At 42.5% G+C, this 16,512-nt stretch overlaps 1 protein-coding gene across 2 annotated transcripts in view; it reads left to right on the top strand.

Annotated features, from left to right (window-relative positions):
• Positions 1 to 528: 528 nt before the first annotated feature.
• LOC144320789 (contactin-associated protein-like 3) overlaps positions 529 to 16,512 on the top strand; it is a 197,480-nt gene continuing 181,496 nt past the window's right edge. For both annotated transcript variants that reach the window (XM_077909755.1, XM_077909750.1), the window contains exon 1: positions 529 to 718. In XM_077909755.1, coding sequence (XP_077765881.1) covers positions 634 to 718 — 85 coding nt within the window. In that variant the 5' untranslated portion in view covers positions 529 to 633. The remainder of the gene's footprint in view (positions 719 to 16,512) is intronic.

Below are 16,512 nucleotides of genomic sequence, written 5' to 3'. Positions count from 1 at the left end.
GTTTTGTTTTGTTTTTTTTTTTTTACTACGAATCATTAAATGAGCTCAGAAAGCAGAGTCCTCTCTGCCATCGCTTTCAGTGCATGCGAATGCTTTTCCCCAACCCGACTGGCCATTTCTCTCCCAACTTCACCTTTTCCACGGATAACCCAAACCCCAGGCGACGGGAGACACTTTCCGGAGCTCGGCGCTGACGCTCAGCGTCTCGCGGGTCCTCCAGCAGCATCCCGCGGGCGACGCTCGCGTCCCGGGCCCGCAGCAGGTGGAGCCGCGCGCGGTCGGGAGCCGGGACCCGCGGAGGCGCGGCGACCCCCGGGCACCCCCGCCCCCAGCTCCCCGCGCCGCGCAGGGGGCCGGCCGGCCGCGGTCCGAGCGCACTTCCGCCCGCCGCCGCCAGGGGCGCCCGGGGCCGCGCGAGCCCGCAGCGCGGGCGCGGGCGCGGGCGCGGGCGCGGGCGCGGGCGCGGGGCGGGCGGGGGCGGGGTGGGTGTGGCTGCAGGTGCGGCTCCCGCCCGCCGGCCGCGCGGGGCCGCAGAGCGCCGCGGAGGCAGCGCGACCCGGGCCGGGAGGGAGCGGGAGGCCAGGCCCGCGCGGAGCCGCTGCCCGACGCCTCGGGTCCTGGGGCGGGGGGACCATGGACCCAGCCGCGGGCGCCTTCCTCGGGATGCTCTTCCTTTTGTCTGCTCGGCCCTGGAGCCCCGTAGTGGCCGGGAATCCTTGTGAGTACGGCGCATCTCGTGCAACTTGCATTGGCAACTTAGGAATTCGTGTTTTGATCGGTAGCGAGTATGTGCAGGTGGGATCGCTGGCGGGGGCTTTTTGTCGGTTTGTTTTGTTTTGTTTTGTTGCTTTGAGAGGGAGACGTTTAAAAAGCATCTCCAAGTACCAGCGCCAAGCTGGGGTGGTGTGGTCGATGCTCTTTCCTCCTGCCAAGTCCGAAATTCAGCAAGACCTGTATTCGACTTTTTTGTCTGGGAGCTGAATCTTCGTTGAGAAAGCTCAAGTTCTAGTAAAAGCTGAAACCCGGCGGGAGCATCCCGAGACGCGGAGAGTCCGGCGAGAGAAGAGCCTCCGATCGGGGCAGGCCAGCAGGCCGGCGTGGGCATTTATCTCCTTGCGGTGCGGATGCGTGCTGTAGGGAGCGTGTCAGTGGGAAGCGGCGGGTCCTGCAGTAGCGCACGCGTTTGCAGCGGGCGCTCTGCGCCATCCGGGGCCGGGGTCCGGGCGCGCCCGGGGGTGGGTGGGGTGGGGTGGGGGGAGCTCCGCTGCGCAGCCCCCTGCCCTGGACGGAGCCCGCGACTCGGTGCCCGCACCTCGGGGGAAGCCGGAGGGAGGACAGCCTGCCTTCCCGGCTCTTGACGACTGTCCCTGCCCGCATGTTGTGGTGCGTGCGCTCCTGGTGCTGTAGGTTCACCGAGGCCCCGTGCATTAGGCTCCGGTCCTGGGCTAGTAGCGGCGCGTCTGCCCTAGGGAAGCTGCTGGACGCAGGGACTCAGCCCACCTCGAGGTATTTGACTCTGAAAAATCCGAAAAAGTTCTAAGAGTGCTGTTCGGACTGAAGTCTCCATCCTGGGGCTTTTCTTTCCTTGAGGGCTTTTTAAAAAAAGTCCCTCCTGTCCTCCTTCCCTGCCCCATCTCCTTCAAGAAAAAGAATTAAAGCGCGCGCGCGCACACACACACACACACACACACACACACACACACACACACACAGAAAGCAGGTGTAGGGCTTAGGACAAGCTAGTGTGCGTTTCCAGAAAGTAGGTAGCAGGCTTGCTCAGAAACTAACCCTGCTGCTGGGGATCCAGATTGAGCTCTTGGGGTCCCCACTCTGCCCTCCCTGGGAAGTTTGCTAAAGTGTAAAATTGTTACACCTAAAGTCACTCTCCTACTCATTCATCCATGGATGCCGCAGGACTGTGATGATTTTTGTGGTGTCATCATCTACTATCAGCTCATTTAATGCCATATTGGCATGAGTCACTCCTAAAAAAATGAGCCTTAATCTCCTTGGAGCAAATACTGCCCTGTGTTTCAGACGCATTTTTAATTTAGCTTGGTGTTGCAACTGCTCTGAATTCATTAAAACAGGGGGCATTTACATAAAATCAAACCCTTAGATCCTGCCATAGAGCCCTTGTCCTTTTGCTAAGAAATTAAAAACAACCACCACTAGATGATTTGCTGACATTAATAAATTGTAGAATGATTCAACGGGCTACTCTGAGGTACCATGAAAAAGTCACTGGAGGTCACTCGTACTTAAAGGAAACGTGGCTTCAAAAATCCTTCCCATGGGAGAAAGCAGAGTGCCGTGCTGCCTTTCTCATCTCCTTAGTTGTGATTACAGCATGTTGGCAACATCAGTCGTTTTGGTATTTATTTTCAGTTAGTATTTTACTGTCTGAAATGCACGGGGGGTGGGGAGGGTATCAGGTTCTTTCACACTGAGCATCCTTCTCAGGAGTCACATGCTCCGGGGTGCTGGGCGGCTGAATATCCGCGCAGATGCCCCTGTGGGAACCGGCTGTGTCTCCACGCTCAGTCCCTCTGGGGCTCTGGCTGATTCCCCAGATACTGTTGCTAGTTTTTGCTTTTCAGCCTCTATTTATTTGGGTGTATTTAGTCCTCTTATGAAAAAGTTCGATAAATTAAAAACCAATTTGCCTTGCTAAGGACGTTTTAGATACTAACGTTAAAGTCCTTGACCAGATCACCAGAAAGATGACACTCTTCAAGTGTCGATCGAGTACATATTTAAATGACATGGCAGATTTAAAGATTCATGAAGACCACACAAAATTGCCTTGGATAATTTTTCGGTAATTGCATCTGGCCGCCTCATTTGTAGCAGAAGCAGTAAATGGTGAAGGAGTCTCATGTCTACACGAGCTAGTTGGACCTGCTCAGTTTTTCTTTAACTCCTGCATATTTGGGAAGTGTGAGTTTTGTGTGCATACAAGCAAAGTACACCAACGTGTATTTACAATCTGTTATTACTAAGTCAAGGTGGGCAGGGTGTTTCTTGCTCTGCCCCATCATTTGAGAAATTCTAGAAGAGTTGGCCAGGAGTGTGGGATTTAAGCTACAAGCAAGAAATCACGAACATCAATATTGCTCAAGTGTTTTGTTGGCTGTTCTCCCCCAGACACCCCCGCTTAGAGTTTTCAAAACTCAAATAATCCTTTCAGACAGAACTTTAAAATGAACAAAAATGAAATATTCTTGAGGACTAATAAGAAATTAATAAGAATTGTATATGAGTTAAAAAAAAGACAAAGATCTTCTCCCCAAATGGACCCAAAGACATAGTCACCTCTTTACAAGCAGGTTCTCAGTAGTAAATGGGTCAGCCAGGGGTCAGCCCAGGGGAGCGGGTGAGTTCCAGCCAAAGAAGTCCTGTCAAGGAATGTGACTTGCCTGAAAGATTTGACATCTCAGAGATTGCACATGTGTGATATGAATCTTTTTAATCCGTGGGAAATTTTATAACAGGAAGATGATACACAGGAGGGAAAATGTGTCTAAATGGCCATGACCACAGGCTTGTTTTGTTGCTCTGTATTCTCTGTCTTTTTGAAGATAAAACAAGTTGCATTATCTAATATACAGCTTAGTATCTGATAAATATATATATATATATTTTTTTTTTCCCTTAAAAAAATGTGAACATTCACCTGGTCTGCCTTCTAGAACTCTCTGTCCTGAGTAAGATGAGAGTGTTCTAATATGGATCTGTCCTCTTAAATAACTTAAGAAAGAAGTTGGAATATAGATTCCAAGTGAGAGCCCTGCTTTCTGGAAGTTGTTATGTAGGCTGTCGTTGGCTCCTTTACTTCCTAGCAAGAGCCACAAATGGAAGAAGGTGATAGCGCTTTGCTTTTAGAATTATTCTTGTGAATCCACGATTCCTTTGTGAATTCCAAGACCCTTTGGGAGGAAAAAGGGATGTAATCTAAGTATGAAAATGTCAACATTTTGATTGTGTATTTAGCGTCATAAACCTGTTTTCTGGATTGTGCATCGCTCTGAGGAGTTATGGGTACCCCCTCCCCACTTGGGAACAACACAACTGAAAGTTAATTCACAGCTGAATTATTTTCCCCATCCATGTAAGTAAAGTATAAGCTAGAAGTGAGAGCTGCTGCCCTCCTCCCATCTCTGCTGAAAAAGGACAGAAGCCTATGTTAGAAATTTCAGTCATTGATGGTGATTGTTTGATATAAAGGATGACATTTTTGCAGATCCAGGGATTTAGTTTAGTGAGTATGACTGACTTGTTCTCACTTTGTTAAGTCTCAATACTTGTAATTTTCTCTAGATGTTTCCTTATGATTCCTTCCCCTATCAAAAGTGCCCTTCTTGTTGCAAGAAAGAAAGAGATATTTCTGGCCCACTACAGGTGGGGCATACACTTTGAATTGCTGTTCTAGGAGTGATAATCTGAATTTGTTTTTATGCATTGACACCTGTTCTCTTCCCCCCTTAAATCCTACATCCATAAGAGAGATGTCTGACCATGACTTGGGGGTGTCGTTCAAGCCCATGTGCTGGCCATCATGGGAAACCAACCTATGGTCTTCATGTACTATGTAGTGCTTGACATAGGCAATAAACACGCTTACACTTCAATTTGAAAATTTGTACCAGAGTTGAACCCTCCCTTCATTGGAGCCTTGGCTTCTTTATGTGCTAAAGCCTTATTGCAACTTCTTTGATGAAAGTGCATTAATATAATTCTGTAATAGAAAGTATCATGCATCTCTCTCTGTGTCTTTCATGAATAAATAAATAAAATATCTTTTTAAAAATGAAAAAAAAAAAAAAGAAAGTATCATGCAGTATTATCCTTTTAAAATGTAAGTAACATACATTGTTTGATATAATAGTGAGACACTTGTAGTGTATGAATTATCCTAACCTGGTGACATGATTAGCCTTAATAATTTGGAATAAAAAATATGCATGCATGCAGAACTTAGTAACTGGTTATAGTGCTATAATTGCTAAGAAGGATAAAATCACAAGAATTTGTTTATTTTTTTAGAGAGGCACACGTGTGGGAGGGGCAGGGGGTGATGCAGAGAATCTTAAGCAGGCTCCCTGCTTAACACAAAGCCCCGTGTGGGGCTTGATTCCATCACCCTGAGATCATGTGTGGCCTCAGCCAAAATCAAGAGTTGGACGCTTACCCAACTGAGCCACCCAGGCCGCCCATGAGCATTTATTTAAGTAAATGTGTTTGTCATATGTCTCTTCTTGAGGGTTTTGTTTTTTAGGAGTCTTGTTCTTTCAGTAGATATGGATTCTTGTAGTTATTTGCTAAGTGTCATCAAAATTCTTTATTGCTATTGAGTACTGAACGTACTCAATCTCCAGTCATGTCATGAGTGCTAAGAGGCTCCATATAGTCTGTAAAGGAATTTTGCCTTGATGAATATGGACTAACATCCTTCCAGGGTTTTAACTGGTTCAGGCTTTTCTTTGCCTCCATAGCCGCTTTGTGTTTATCTAAAGTGAGTCCAGTCTTCTGAGTTAATCATCCTGGAGTATGAAGGGAGCCTGTCAGAGGGTATGCCTGTGAGCAGGTGGATGGGGAGTCCATTATTGATGTAGTAAAACATGTTAGGGAAAATGAGTGCAGGATATATGGGTACACGTTTTAGCAAGCACTGGAGCTCAGACTTTTTGGAAAGAACCTTCAACAAACCAGTAAACAAACCGTTATTTATAGTATTTGAATGCACCTCCCAGAAATACAGAGGTGGTGAGGAAACTTTTGGAAACAGGGAAAAAACAAAAACACATTCCCTCCAAAAAACTTATAAAGTCCATGGTGACTCTCAACACAAAGTGACAGGCGAGAACAAATTCTGTTCAAGCATACGATTTTGGGAGACTGTTTAAGCAAAAGCAAATAAAATGAGCCAAGGATATGTCATTAGTGACCCTCCCAGGCCTGGAAGGGGGTATTTTGGGGTGGGGACTGGAGGTCATGAAAATCTGCTTTGAGTTGATTTGGGAAAAAAAAAACACTCAAATCATGCAAAAGTACTTCATAAAGGACATAATCACTAACAGAAACATCTCAATTAACTGAGCAAATTTTAAGTTGAATCTTCTCCCTTAAGTCAAAATTAGACTTTGAATATAATAGTATAAAGTAGCTCAGACAATTTGGAAATGATAGATCCAAGAGTCTCTCCCCACTTACTTTTTAGAGGCTTGAAAGGCTTGGCTTCCACATACAAAATTCTTCAGAGTGACCTCTGCAAGGTGCCCACTCTACCTGCCACCTGTGGCCCACCGTGTGTGCCGATTGCTTTAGGCATTGGGTGCTTTGTGCTGAATAACCTCTAAAAACTGAACTATTTATGTCAGCATATTTCTGAAAGGCATTAGACCAAAGGTAATATGTTCCTTCAAAATAGATATGCTTGTTATTCCTTGTTTGAGCTCTATGGCGTGGGATTACATGCTTTAGAATTGTCTTTTATCCAGTGTTAAGAAAAATTACACACAACTTGTAAATATTGCAAAAAGGAGTATGACAATGTGACCTATTACCATTACACAAAGCATTGTTCAAGAGGCCCACATGATTGTTTAATTATTCAGAATAACGCCCCCATGGCTGACTTGGTCATTTACTGTTGATCACGGCTTAGACACTAAGATGTTACAGGTTGAAATGATGTTTTTTTTTTCAGGTACAAATGGTAACAACGGAGCTTTTATTGCCTGATAGCACAGTCGTAGGAGAAAAACTGGTGTAATGTGTCTCTTCTGGGCAGTACCCTGGATAAGATACTCACGGTGGGTGTGTTAGTTATAGCTAACTCAGGGAGAGGAACATGGAAAAGTTTGCTACTTGAACTGGAAAGTGGAATTTTTCTTGGATGTGCCCTTCAGGGAATATGATAACCAGTGTGTCAGATACTGAAATTTATGTCAGCCCGAGTTTTATTGAGATGTGGCCCTTAGGGACCCTATCACTTGTGGTTCCATCAGCTAATTTAGTGATTGTCGCTCATGGAGAAGGGATTTCTGTGCCACATGTTCATTGGGCCACTGGAGATGGGGCTGGCGCATCTTGTTTGCAACCTGTGGTGGGTCGGTAACCTCGGGCAGCCCCTGGACGCTGTGGCTGAGACCTTGTGCCGCATCTGCTCCTGTCAGTGGCATCCCATTGCTTGGGGTGTTCAAGGCCCAGCAGAAGATTTCTCTGGAGCTTGTGAGCCAGCGGGGCAATTACAAGCTTGGATGACAGCAGGAGTGCCTGGCTGCCTCGAGACATTAAATTAGGCACTGCCGGCAGGACTCACGGTTCTAATTAGTTTTTTATTTTAACATCTATGCATCCCCAGGCAACCAGAGAGCTTGATAAAGTTGAGCTAAGTGTGCTGTTTCTGGGAGTGGTGAATTGACAGCAGGGGTGGCACAGTGACCTCTGTGTGCTGGGACGTGTGCTTGCATGTCCTCAGGATGTGGATGGGGAGAGAGCTCATGGGGTTAGGAGCACCGTCAGTCATTACAAACCCAGGCTCACGGTGGCTGAGGTGACAATCCAGTTATGTGGAATCGAGTCATTTGTCATCAACTATTGTACAAAATGGATATGCTCCAGTTTGGATTTCTGAGCATATGAGCAGTCAGGAAATCTGATATCCATCCTGTCCCAGTTGACACCGTTGCCTTCTCAAGCCTGAGGTGCTGTGTTCCCTGTCCTGGTATACAGCTGATCTGAACCCGCAGCCCCTACCCTATCCTGGTCCCTGGGAATAGTGTCCTAAAGATGGCGGGTAGAGTTTTCATCTAAAGGCCAGCAGATACAGGAGAAAGACCCCAATTAGCTTTAAAAAATAATGCAATAATTTGATTCAGCTCAAAGAAAGTCACTTTAATCACAACTTCTATTAAGGAAGAAAATATTTAAAGAACCAGGATCTATTTTAAGGTCTCAGATTTGGCAGATTTAAGGAAAATAATACATGTCAAAAAAAAAAAAAGAAAATAATACATGTCTATAGACATCTGTTCAAATGGTTGGAGATTATCAAGATTAAGGATTTAGCTTTACATGTGTTGTGTTTTTGATGTCTAAAACTTGCAAATAGGAGCCTGGCGACAGTAACAGTATTACAACATGAAAAGAAAAATGAGTAGCTGTGTACTGTCACCAAGCGAGCCTGCTGCTGTGTGTCTGTGATTCTGGGGCTTCTTTGCAACGTTGCGTTGATTAGTGGAAGTTCTGATAAGAAACCCCGTGAGCTTTGACATTCCAAAGCATATCCTTTTGTATGATGTAGGACGTGCAGGCATTGGTAAGAGTTTAAAAAACTGGAGGACTCAAGGAGGGTGAGTCACAGAGTTTAAGGTGTATTTTAGAGAGTTTAAGGGAGCAAACACCAAATTACTCTGTGCTTTCTTTTCTTTTTAAAAAATATTTATTTATTTGACAGAGAGAGAAAGAGCCAGAGGGCATGCGAGGGGAGGGACAGAGCGAATCTGAAGCAGACCCCACGCTCAGCATGGAACGTGACACGAGGCTTGATCCTACAACCTTGAGATAAATGACCTGAGTCGAAACCAAGAGTCCATTGCTCAACTGATTGAGCCACCCAGCTGCCCCTATTCTAGGCTTTCTTAAAGTATAAGGATAATTTCTGAAAAAAGTTTTTGCAGATGTGGAACATAGAGTTGGCAGATATCAGAGTAAATTCCTTGTTAGGGAAAGTCAAAGGATCTATTCTGAATTATAGCGCAAGGCGAAGAAAACAGTGTTGGTTTTCTAGATCGTAATAATAAAATTGCGATAGTAAGAATTTACAATTCTTTGTCATGATGAACTCCTGCTCTACTTTAGCGAGCCTGAAAACCTGATCTTTGGGAAATTTACATCACTACCGATGTTTGATTTTTACACGTTCTAAGTTCTGTAAGTGGTGGGATTCACTTGCTGGAGGACAGGTTGCATATATACCTAGAAGAAAAAAGGGCCTTTCCCTTGTGAGTATTGTTGCAAGGTGAGGCAAGAGGGAGTGGGAGGCTAGAGTGCGCTTTAACATGAAAAAGACACCTAGGTCATTGATTGTGGCCCTGTTCTCCAGGGATGAGGCTGGACATTCCCCTGCATCCATCGTACCCTCATTCCCAGAGCCTCTATGAGCATCTTCCTCTTCCATCGTCTAGAAATGACTGACTGGGTTGACTTGCATGGATTGGGTTGGCCAGAAAGTTATCCCTCCTCCTTCACTGCTGCTGGTGGGCTCAGGACTGAGTGGGAGGGTGGCAGTGAGAAAGAGACAGTAGCACTGCCCACAGGAACGCTTCTCGGAACTCAGTGGTTGCTTGATTTTGTATGTAGACTAATAAGAAATGGCAATGTAAGGATTAGGCTACTGGCAAGCCCCTTCCAGCTCCAAGTGATAGAAAACCCAATCGAATGGACTTCCACCAAAAAGGGAATTGTCAGCGCACATATCATTTCATTTCAGGCAAGGATGGAGATGCTGTGCCGTGAGGGTTGGCCTCTCTTCCTCCTTCAGCTCTGGCTTCCCGCGTTGACCTGATGCTCTGGCAGTGTCCTGTCTGGCAGCCCCATGACTGAGGTCAAGCTGCCCAGCAATACTGCTGGAGAGGATGCTTTCCCCTCCCTGGACTTTGGCCCTTATCACTTTGAAGCAGGGAGCTCTGACTTATTTGCTCATTCCCTTATTCCAAGCTCCAAGAAAGCAGGGACTCCTTGAGGGGACAGGGGTGGTTCTGAGAGATAGTGGGCTGTTGACTAAGTAAAGAGGTGAATGATTCTCATTCCCCACACATCCAGCCAGATCTGCACATCTGACTTGCCTTGTCTCTGCTGTGTTGTGTGACTCTTCTTACCCAGGGTCTGTGACAGGAGGGGGTGGCCCTCTGGCTGACCAGGGGTGGAGCCAGCAAGTGACTGGACTTGGTCCTTGACCAGGTGCCTTGGCTGCATCATCTTGACAAGAGAGTGAAATGCGCCATCCACTTAGGTAATTAGTTTAACATCTATTATGAAAGCACTGGCTTTCATTCTCTTATCTGCTTCATGTAACAGATGGTTGGTTACGTGTATCCCTCCTTCATTAGATTTTAAAGTTCCTGAAAACAGAATCACATTTATTTGTCCCTACAGCTCTGCTGTTGGCACTCAGTGAGTATTTACCAAGAAAAGAAGAAATTAATATATGGAAAACATGCTATTTTGAAAGTATATGGAAGACATGGGGAATCCTCATGTGTGTTTTATGATCATTGTGCAGGTAGCCTAATAAAAAATTAATTTTTATGTGAGTATCCCTGAGCTCACCGTTTGTCCATGGAAAGATCCACTGGCTGATTTTGATTGTTTCCTTTTCTTTTCGTAGCAAAATGCATGACATAATTTCTGGCCTGAGGCTTTGATAGGAAGCATGGAGTATGTTGCAAAAGCTGCTGGGAGCCCCTGAGGGTGCGCTGAAAAGGCCAGGTGTCAGAGGCATGACCCAGGACCAATGAGCAGAGAAGAGAAGGCCTCTAGGCAGGGGCCATTACCACAGGATGTCTGTGTCTAGGGAGATCTTTGATCAAGTCTGAGCCAGGCTCCATATTCAGGGTCTGAATTAGAGGTGCCTGGGAGCATTGTGTAACTGGAGTTCTCCAGAATCCTGGTTCATCAACTAGAGGCTTGAAGCAGCGTGATCCAAGTGGGGAAGGCTGGCTACACAACAAGGCAGAGGTCAGGCAGGCAGACAGATGGCCATTGCACCTCAGTGTGGATGTCTAGGCCTGGACAGCCAGGAGGCTGAACTCATTTGAGTCACAGCTGTCTCTGGTGTGGCGGCCGTGGACTCTGTTTTGTAACTTGTTACGCCAAGAGGAAGCTCCCATTGTGGTCTTAGACCTTGACACCCTTGGTCTGGGCTGGGGGATTTCTGAGAACAAAACCAGTTCTTGTTACTGAAAATTTTTATGACGGGCTGGTTCAAGGGCATGATGAGATCTAAAGAATATCTCTGTTTTCTTTCTTTCTTTCTTTCTTTCTTTCTTTCTTTCTTTCTTTCTTTCTTTCTTTCTTTTCTTTCTTTCTTTCTTCTTTCTATCTCTGTTTTCAAATGAAAATGGTTTCTAATTTTATTTTCAGAATTATATAGTGGGGCACTGTGGATGAGGACGATTCCAGCAGCATTCTTTCAAATAAGTAGCATAAAACTACAAAATTCAACAAATGTGGTGAAGTCATGGAACACACTTCCAGATAGGTGAGAGGGGGAGGTTAATTGCAGTATAGTTGGCATACAATGTGATGTTAGTTTCAGGTGTACAAAGCAGTGATTGGACAACTCTCCACTTTATGCTATGCTTACTAGACACATGGCTACCATCTGTCACCATACAACCCAGTTACAATACCAATGGCCATTCCCTAGGCTGTGCCTTGCAGCCCATGACTTCTCATTCTGTAACTGGAAGCCTGTACCTCCCACCGCCCTCCACCCATTTTGCCCATCCCCTCTGGCAACCACCAGTTTGTTCTTTGTATTCATGGGTCTCTTCCTGCTTTTGTTTTATTTTTTAGATTCTACCTATAAATGAAATATGGTATTTGTCTTTTCTGTCTGCCTTATTTCACATAGCATAATACTTCTAGGTTCATCCATGTTGTCACAAATGGCAAGATTTCATTCTTTTTTATGGTTGAGTAGTAGTCCATTATATATATATAATGTATATATAATAATGTAGTATATATAATATATAATAATGTAATATATATAATGTAATATATTATATATATATAATGTACCACATCTTCTTTGTGCCTTCTTTATCCATTCCTCTATTGATGGACAGTAAGGTTATGTCCATATCTTGGCGATTGTGGATAATGCTACAATAAACATGGAGGGTACATATATCTTTTTGAATTAGTTTTTAAATTTTCTTTGAGTAAATATCCAGTAATAGAATTACTAGATCATACAGTTTTTCTATTTTTAATTTTTAAAAGACGATTTATTTATTTATTTATTTGAGGGAGAGAGAGAGAACATAAACTGGGGAGGGGCAGAGGAAGAGAATCTCAAGAAGACTCTCCACTGAACGTGAAGCCCAACACAGGGCTCCATCTCACAAAGGAGATTATGACCTGAGCCAAAGCCAAGAGTCAAACACTCAACCAACTCAGCCACCAACTCAGCCACCAACTCAGCCACCAACTCAGCCATTTTTTTTTTTTTTTTTTTTTGAGAAACCTCCATACTGTTTCCATAGTGGATGCACCAATTTACATTCCCACCAACAATGCATGAGGGTTCTTTTTTCTCCACATCCTCACCAACACATGTTATTTCTTGTCTTTTTGAGTTTAACCATTCTGATAGGTGTGAGGTGATATTTCATTGTGGTTTTGATTTGCATTTCACTGATGATGAGTGATGTTGAGCATCACTTCATGTGTCTGTTGGCCATCAGTATGTCTTCTTCAGAAAAATGTCTATTCAGGTCTTCTGCCCATTTTTAATCTGATTATTTATTTATTTATAAGTTCTTTATATATTTTGGAACTTAAGCCCTTATCCGGTACTTGAAAATATTCTCTTACATTTAGTAGGTTGCCTTTTCATTTTATTGATGGTTTCCTTCATTGTGCAGAAGTTTTTTATTTGGTGTAATCTGGACTGTTTTATTTTTGCTTTTATTTCCCTTGACTCAAGAGATATATCTAGAAAAATGTTGCTAGGTTCGATGTCCAAGATTACTGCCCATGTTTTCTTCTAGGTGTTTCATGGTTTCAGCTCTCACATTTAGGTCTTTAATTAACTTAGAGTTTATTTTTGTGTATGGTGTAAGAAAGTGGCCTAGTTTCATTCTTTGCATGTAGCTGTCCAGGTTTCCCAACACCATTTATTGAAGAGACTCTTTTCCCATTGTATATTCTTTCTTGCCTTGTTTGTGGTAGATTGATTGACTATAATCATGGGTTTATTTCTGGGCTTTCTATTCTCTTCTATTGACTTATGTGTCTGTTTTTGTGCCAGTACCATACTGTTTGGTTATTATAGCTTTGCAGTGTATCTTGAAATGGATTGTGATACCTCCAGCTTTCTTCCTCTCTTTCAAGATTATCTTGGTTATTTAGTGTTTTGAAGTGCCATATAAATTTTGTAATTATTTGCTGTAGTTTTGTGAAAAATACTATTGGCATTTTTATTAGGATTGCATAAATTGGTAGATTTCTTTGAGTATATAACATTTTAACAATATGATTTTTTCCAATCCATGAGCATGAGATATTTTTTTGTGTCATCTTCAATTTGATTTATCAATGTTTTCTAGGTTTCAGAGTACAGGTCTTTAACCACTTATGTTAAGCTTATTTCTAGGTATTTTATTCTTTTTGGTACATTTGAAAATGGAATTATTTTCTTAATTTCTCTTTCTTCTACTTTGTTATTTGTGTATAGAAGTGCAACAGATTTTTGATTATGAATTTTGTATCCTGTAACTTTATTGAATCAATTTATTAGTTGGAATAGTTTTTTAATGGAATCTTTAGGGTTTTCTATCTATTGTATCATGTCATCTGCAAATAGTGACAGTTTTACTTTTTCCTTGCCAATTTGGATACCTTTTATTTTTTTCCTTTTCTGATTGCTATGGCTAGCACCTCTAGTACTATGTTGAATAATAGTGGCAAGAGTGGACATCCTTGTTTTGTTTCTAATCTTAGTGGAAAACCTCAGTTTTCCACAATTAAGTATGATGCTAACTGTGGGTTTTTCATGTATGGCCTTATTATGTTCAGGTATGTTCTCTTTAAACCCACTTTGTTGAAAGTTTTTGTTATAAACAGGTGTTGAATTTTGTCCAGTGCTTTTTCTACATCTGTTGAGATGATCATATAATTAGGGGTGAGGTAGTTTTGATGGGAATGCCTGGATGGGAATTCTGCTAGTCCATTGTGTGACCTTAAGTAATTTACTTATTCTTGCTGTGTCTCAGTTTATTCATCTCTAAAAAATACAAGTATAATAGTGACCTATCTCACAGAGCTGCTGAAAAGATTACATTAATTAATGTATGTAAATATTGCCCAAAACATCAAATCCTTAGTAAAATTTAGCCATTATGCTCCTGTTGATCTCAAGTATAAAATCAGAAATGTGACTTAGTCCATGATCCTGGGAGAATAATGAGATAGTCAATATTTTAAGGAAAAACATTTGTACTGTGCATTTTCATTATCCAAAATATTATCACTATAATGGAAGGTTAAGATAGTATTACATAATAAGAATATTAAAAAGAAGACTATAGTACAGTCTCAGAAACTTGTATAGTACATTGGTATGTTTTGGCTCTCTGTAATGTATCTCTGTAAATAATAAAGTTCCTTAGATTTAGCTCTTTGGATTAACTTGTCATTAACAAGTTTAATCTTAAACTTCTTTCAATTTTTTAATATATTTTTTCCATTAGCCAAGAAGGAGTCCCCAGATCAAGATAACATGCTCTTGCAACTGATATTACTTGTTATCTAGCTATTTTTTGGAAGTTTTCTAGGATATGTAGCATCTGGTCATCAACACAGATTGTTCATCTTTTATGATTGTTAAGTAAGTGTTAGTCTCCAAGCCAAACATATTTGCGTGTACTATGGGATGCAGTCTCAATTAGAATGGATATGAAGACACTAGTGTGGATCCTTAGAGAGGGGGCATTACTGCTTGATGCTGAAAGATTATGTTTAGTTAACTCTCTTCAATTTGTCTCTGTTCCCTTTTCTTCAATAATTCCAGCATTGACTTATTCAAATCCTCCATATCTCTGGGACTTTATAAGCTATATTTGTCTCCATGGTTTCCCTGTCACCAGCTTATCTCCCTCTAATCCATTTTATCCTACAGCCAAAGTAATTTTTCTTTTTTGTTTTTTTAAAAGATTTTATGTATTTATCATGAGAGACAGAGAGAGAGAAAGAGAAAGAGAGAGGCAGAGACACAGGCTGAGGGAGAACCAGGCTCCCTGCAAGGAGCTTGATGTGGGACTCGATCCCAGATCCCAGGATCACACTGTGGGCCAAAGGCTCAAACACTGAGCTACCCAGGTGTCCCCAGAGTAATCTTTCTAAAGATGATATTACTTTCTGTGGTAAAGCTTTCATATATTTTCTCACATCTCTGATTCTCTGTCTCTGTTTGTCTCTCTCTTACACATACACACACACACACACACACACACACTCCTTGAAAGGTCCCTTCTCTTCACTCACTGCTTTCATCCCCTCCTTTAACTGACCCTGGACTACAGCCACCTCATTGCACTGGAATTCTTCCACCAGGGCTTTCACACCTCCTTCATCTTCCTCCAGTTCTGTCTCCTCATGTCTTGTCTTCCTGTTGAATGTGTTTTGCTTCTGAAATCATCTAGGCTCATGGATTCATGCCCAGGAAATACATGCTTACAATAAAAATAAACATAAAACATATAGGAGAGACAAAAACCATGAGGGAAAATCAGAAGAAATAGGAAACTGTACAATCAGATAAAAATAAATGTAGAAATTGAAATCAATTTAGAATGTACAATTTATTGCATATGTGTAAGGAAATAAAAAATGAGAATAAGTAAAGAATAACATGATCAAAATGGTCAAGCAGAATTGAAAAAGAACAGTGTTGAGAAGTGAAATTTGTTATCACTGGGGTAGAGAATTCAGTGGCTGCTGACATGGCAGATTAGACACAGGTGGAGAGAGGCTTAGCAAATTAGAAGACAGTCATGGAATAAATAACCAGTATGTTCCATAGAGAGACAGAGAGGCAGGAAATATGAAAGCCAGACTCAGGGGCAGGATGAAGAATGCAACAAGATCTCTGTATCTGAAGGAGTTCTGTAAGGAGAAGATATGGAAAGAAACACTTAAGAGAATCTATAGAAATTGCCCAGAATTGAAAAGTCACCAATATTTAGATTCAGGAAGACTCTCAAATCCATAGTAAATACAAATAAAAGGAAATTTCCACCCACAATAACACTTTATGTTGGAACTGTCAAACAGCAGAGTCAAGAGAAGCTGATAAGAACAGCCTGAGACAGGAATAACAAGCAATAAAAACAAAGACATGAACTGTTAAGTTTGTGAGACTGAATACTTGCCAACCAAGAATTATAGACTTGTTGACTTTATGGTTCAAGAATGAAGGTGAGGTAAAGTCATCATAGAAAAAATCAAAACCAAGAGTGTTAAAGACTAACAAACCTTCACTAAAGGTGTGTTAATGGATAAGTTTCACAAGAAAGGAAATGATTATAGAGGGCAGTATGAGAGGTGAGAATCTAGTAGTGTGCATATGCATATGATCTGTATGTATTCATTTGAGAGAGAGAGAGAGAGAGAGAGAAAGCATGAGCTGAAGGAGGAACAGAGGGAGAGCGAGAAGCAGGCTCCCCACTGAGCAGGGAGCCTGATGTGGGGCTCCATTCCAGGACCCTGAGATCATGA

Source organism: Canis aureus, chromosome 1 (assembly GCF_053574225.1).
Source record: "Canis aureus isolate CA01 chromosome 1, VMU_Caureus_v.1.0, whole genome shotgun sequence".
NCBI classification, from domain to species: domain Eukaryota; kingdom Metazoa; phylum Chordata; class Mammalia; order Carnivora; family Canidae; genus Canis; species Canis aureus.
Note: the sequence above shows the minus strand (reverse complement) of the source record. Positions and strands in the feature narration are given on the sequence as shown.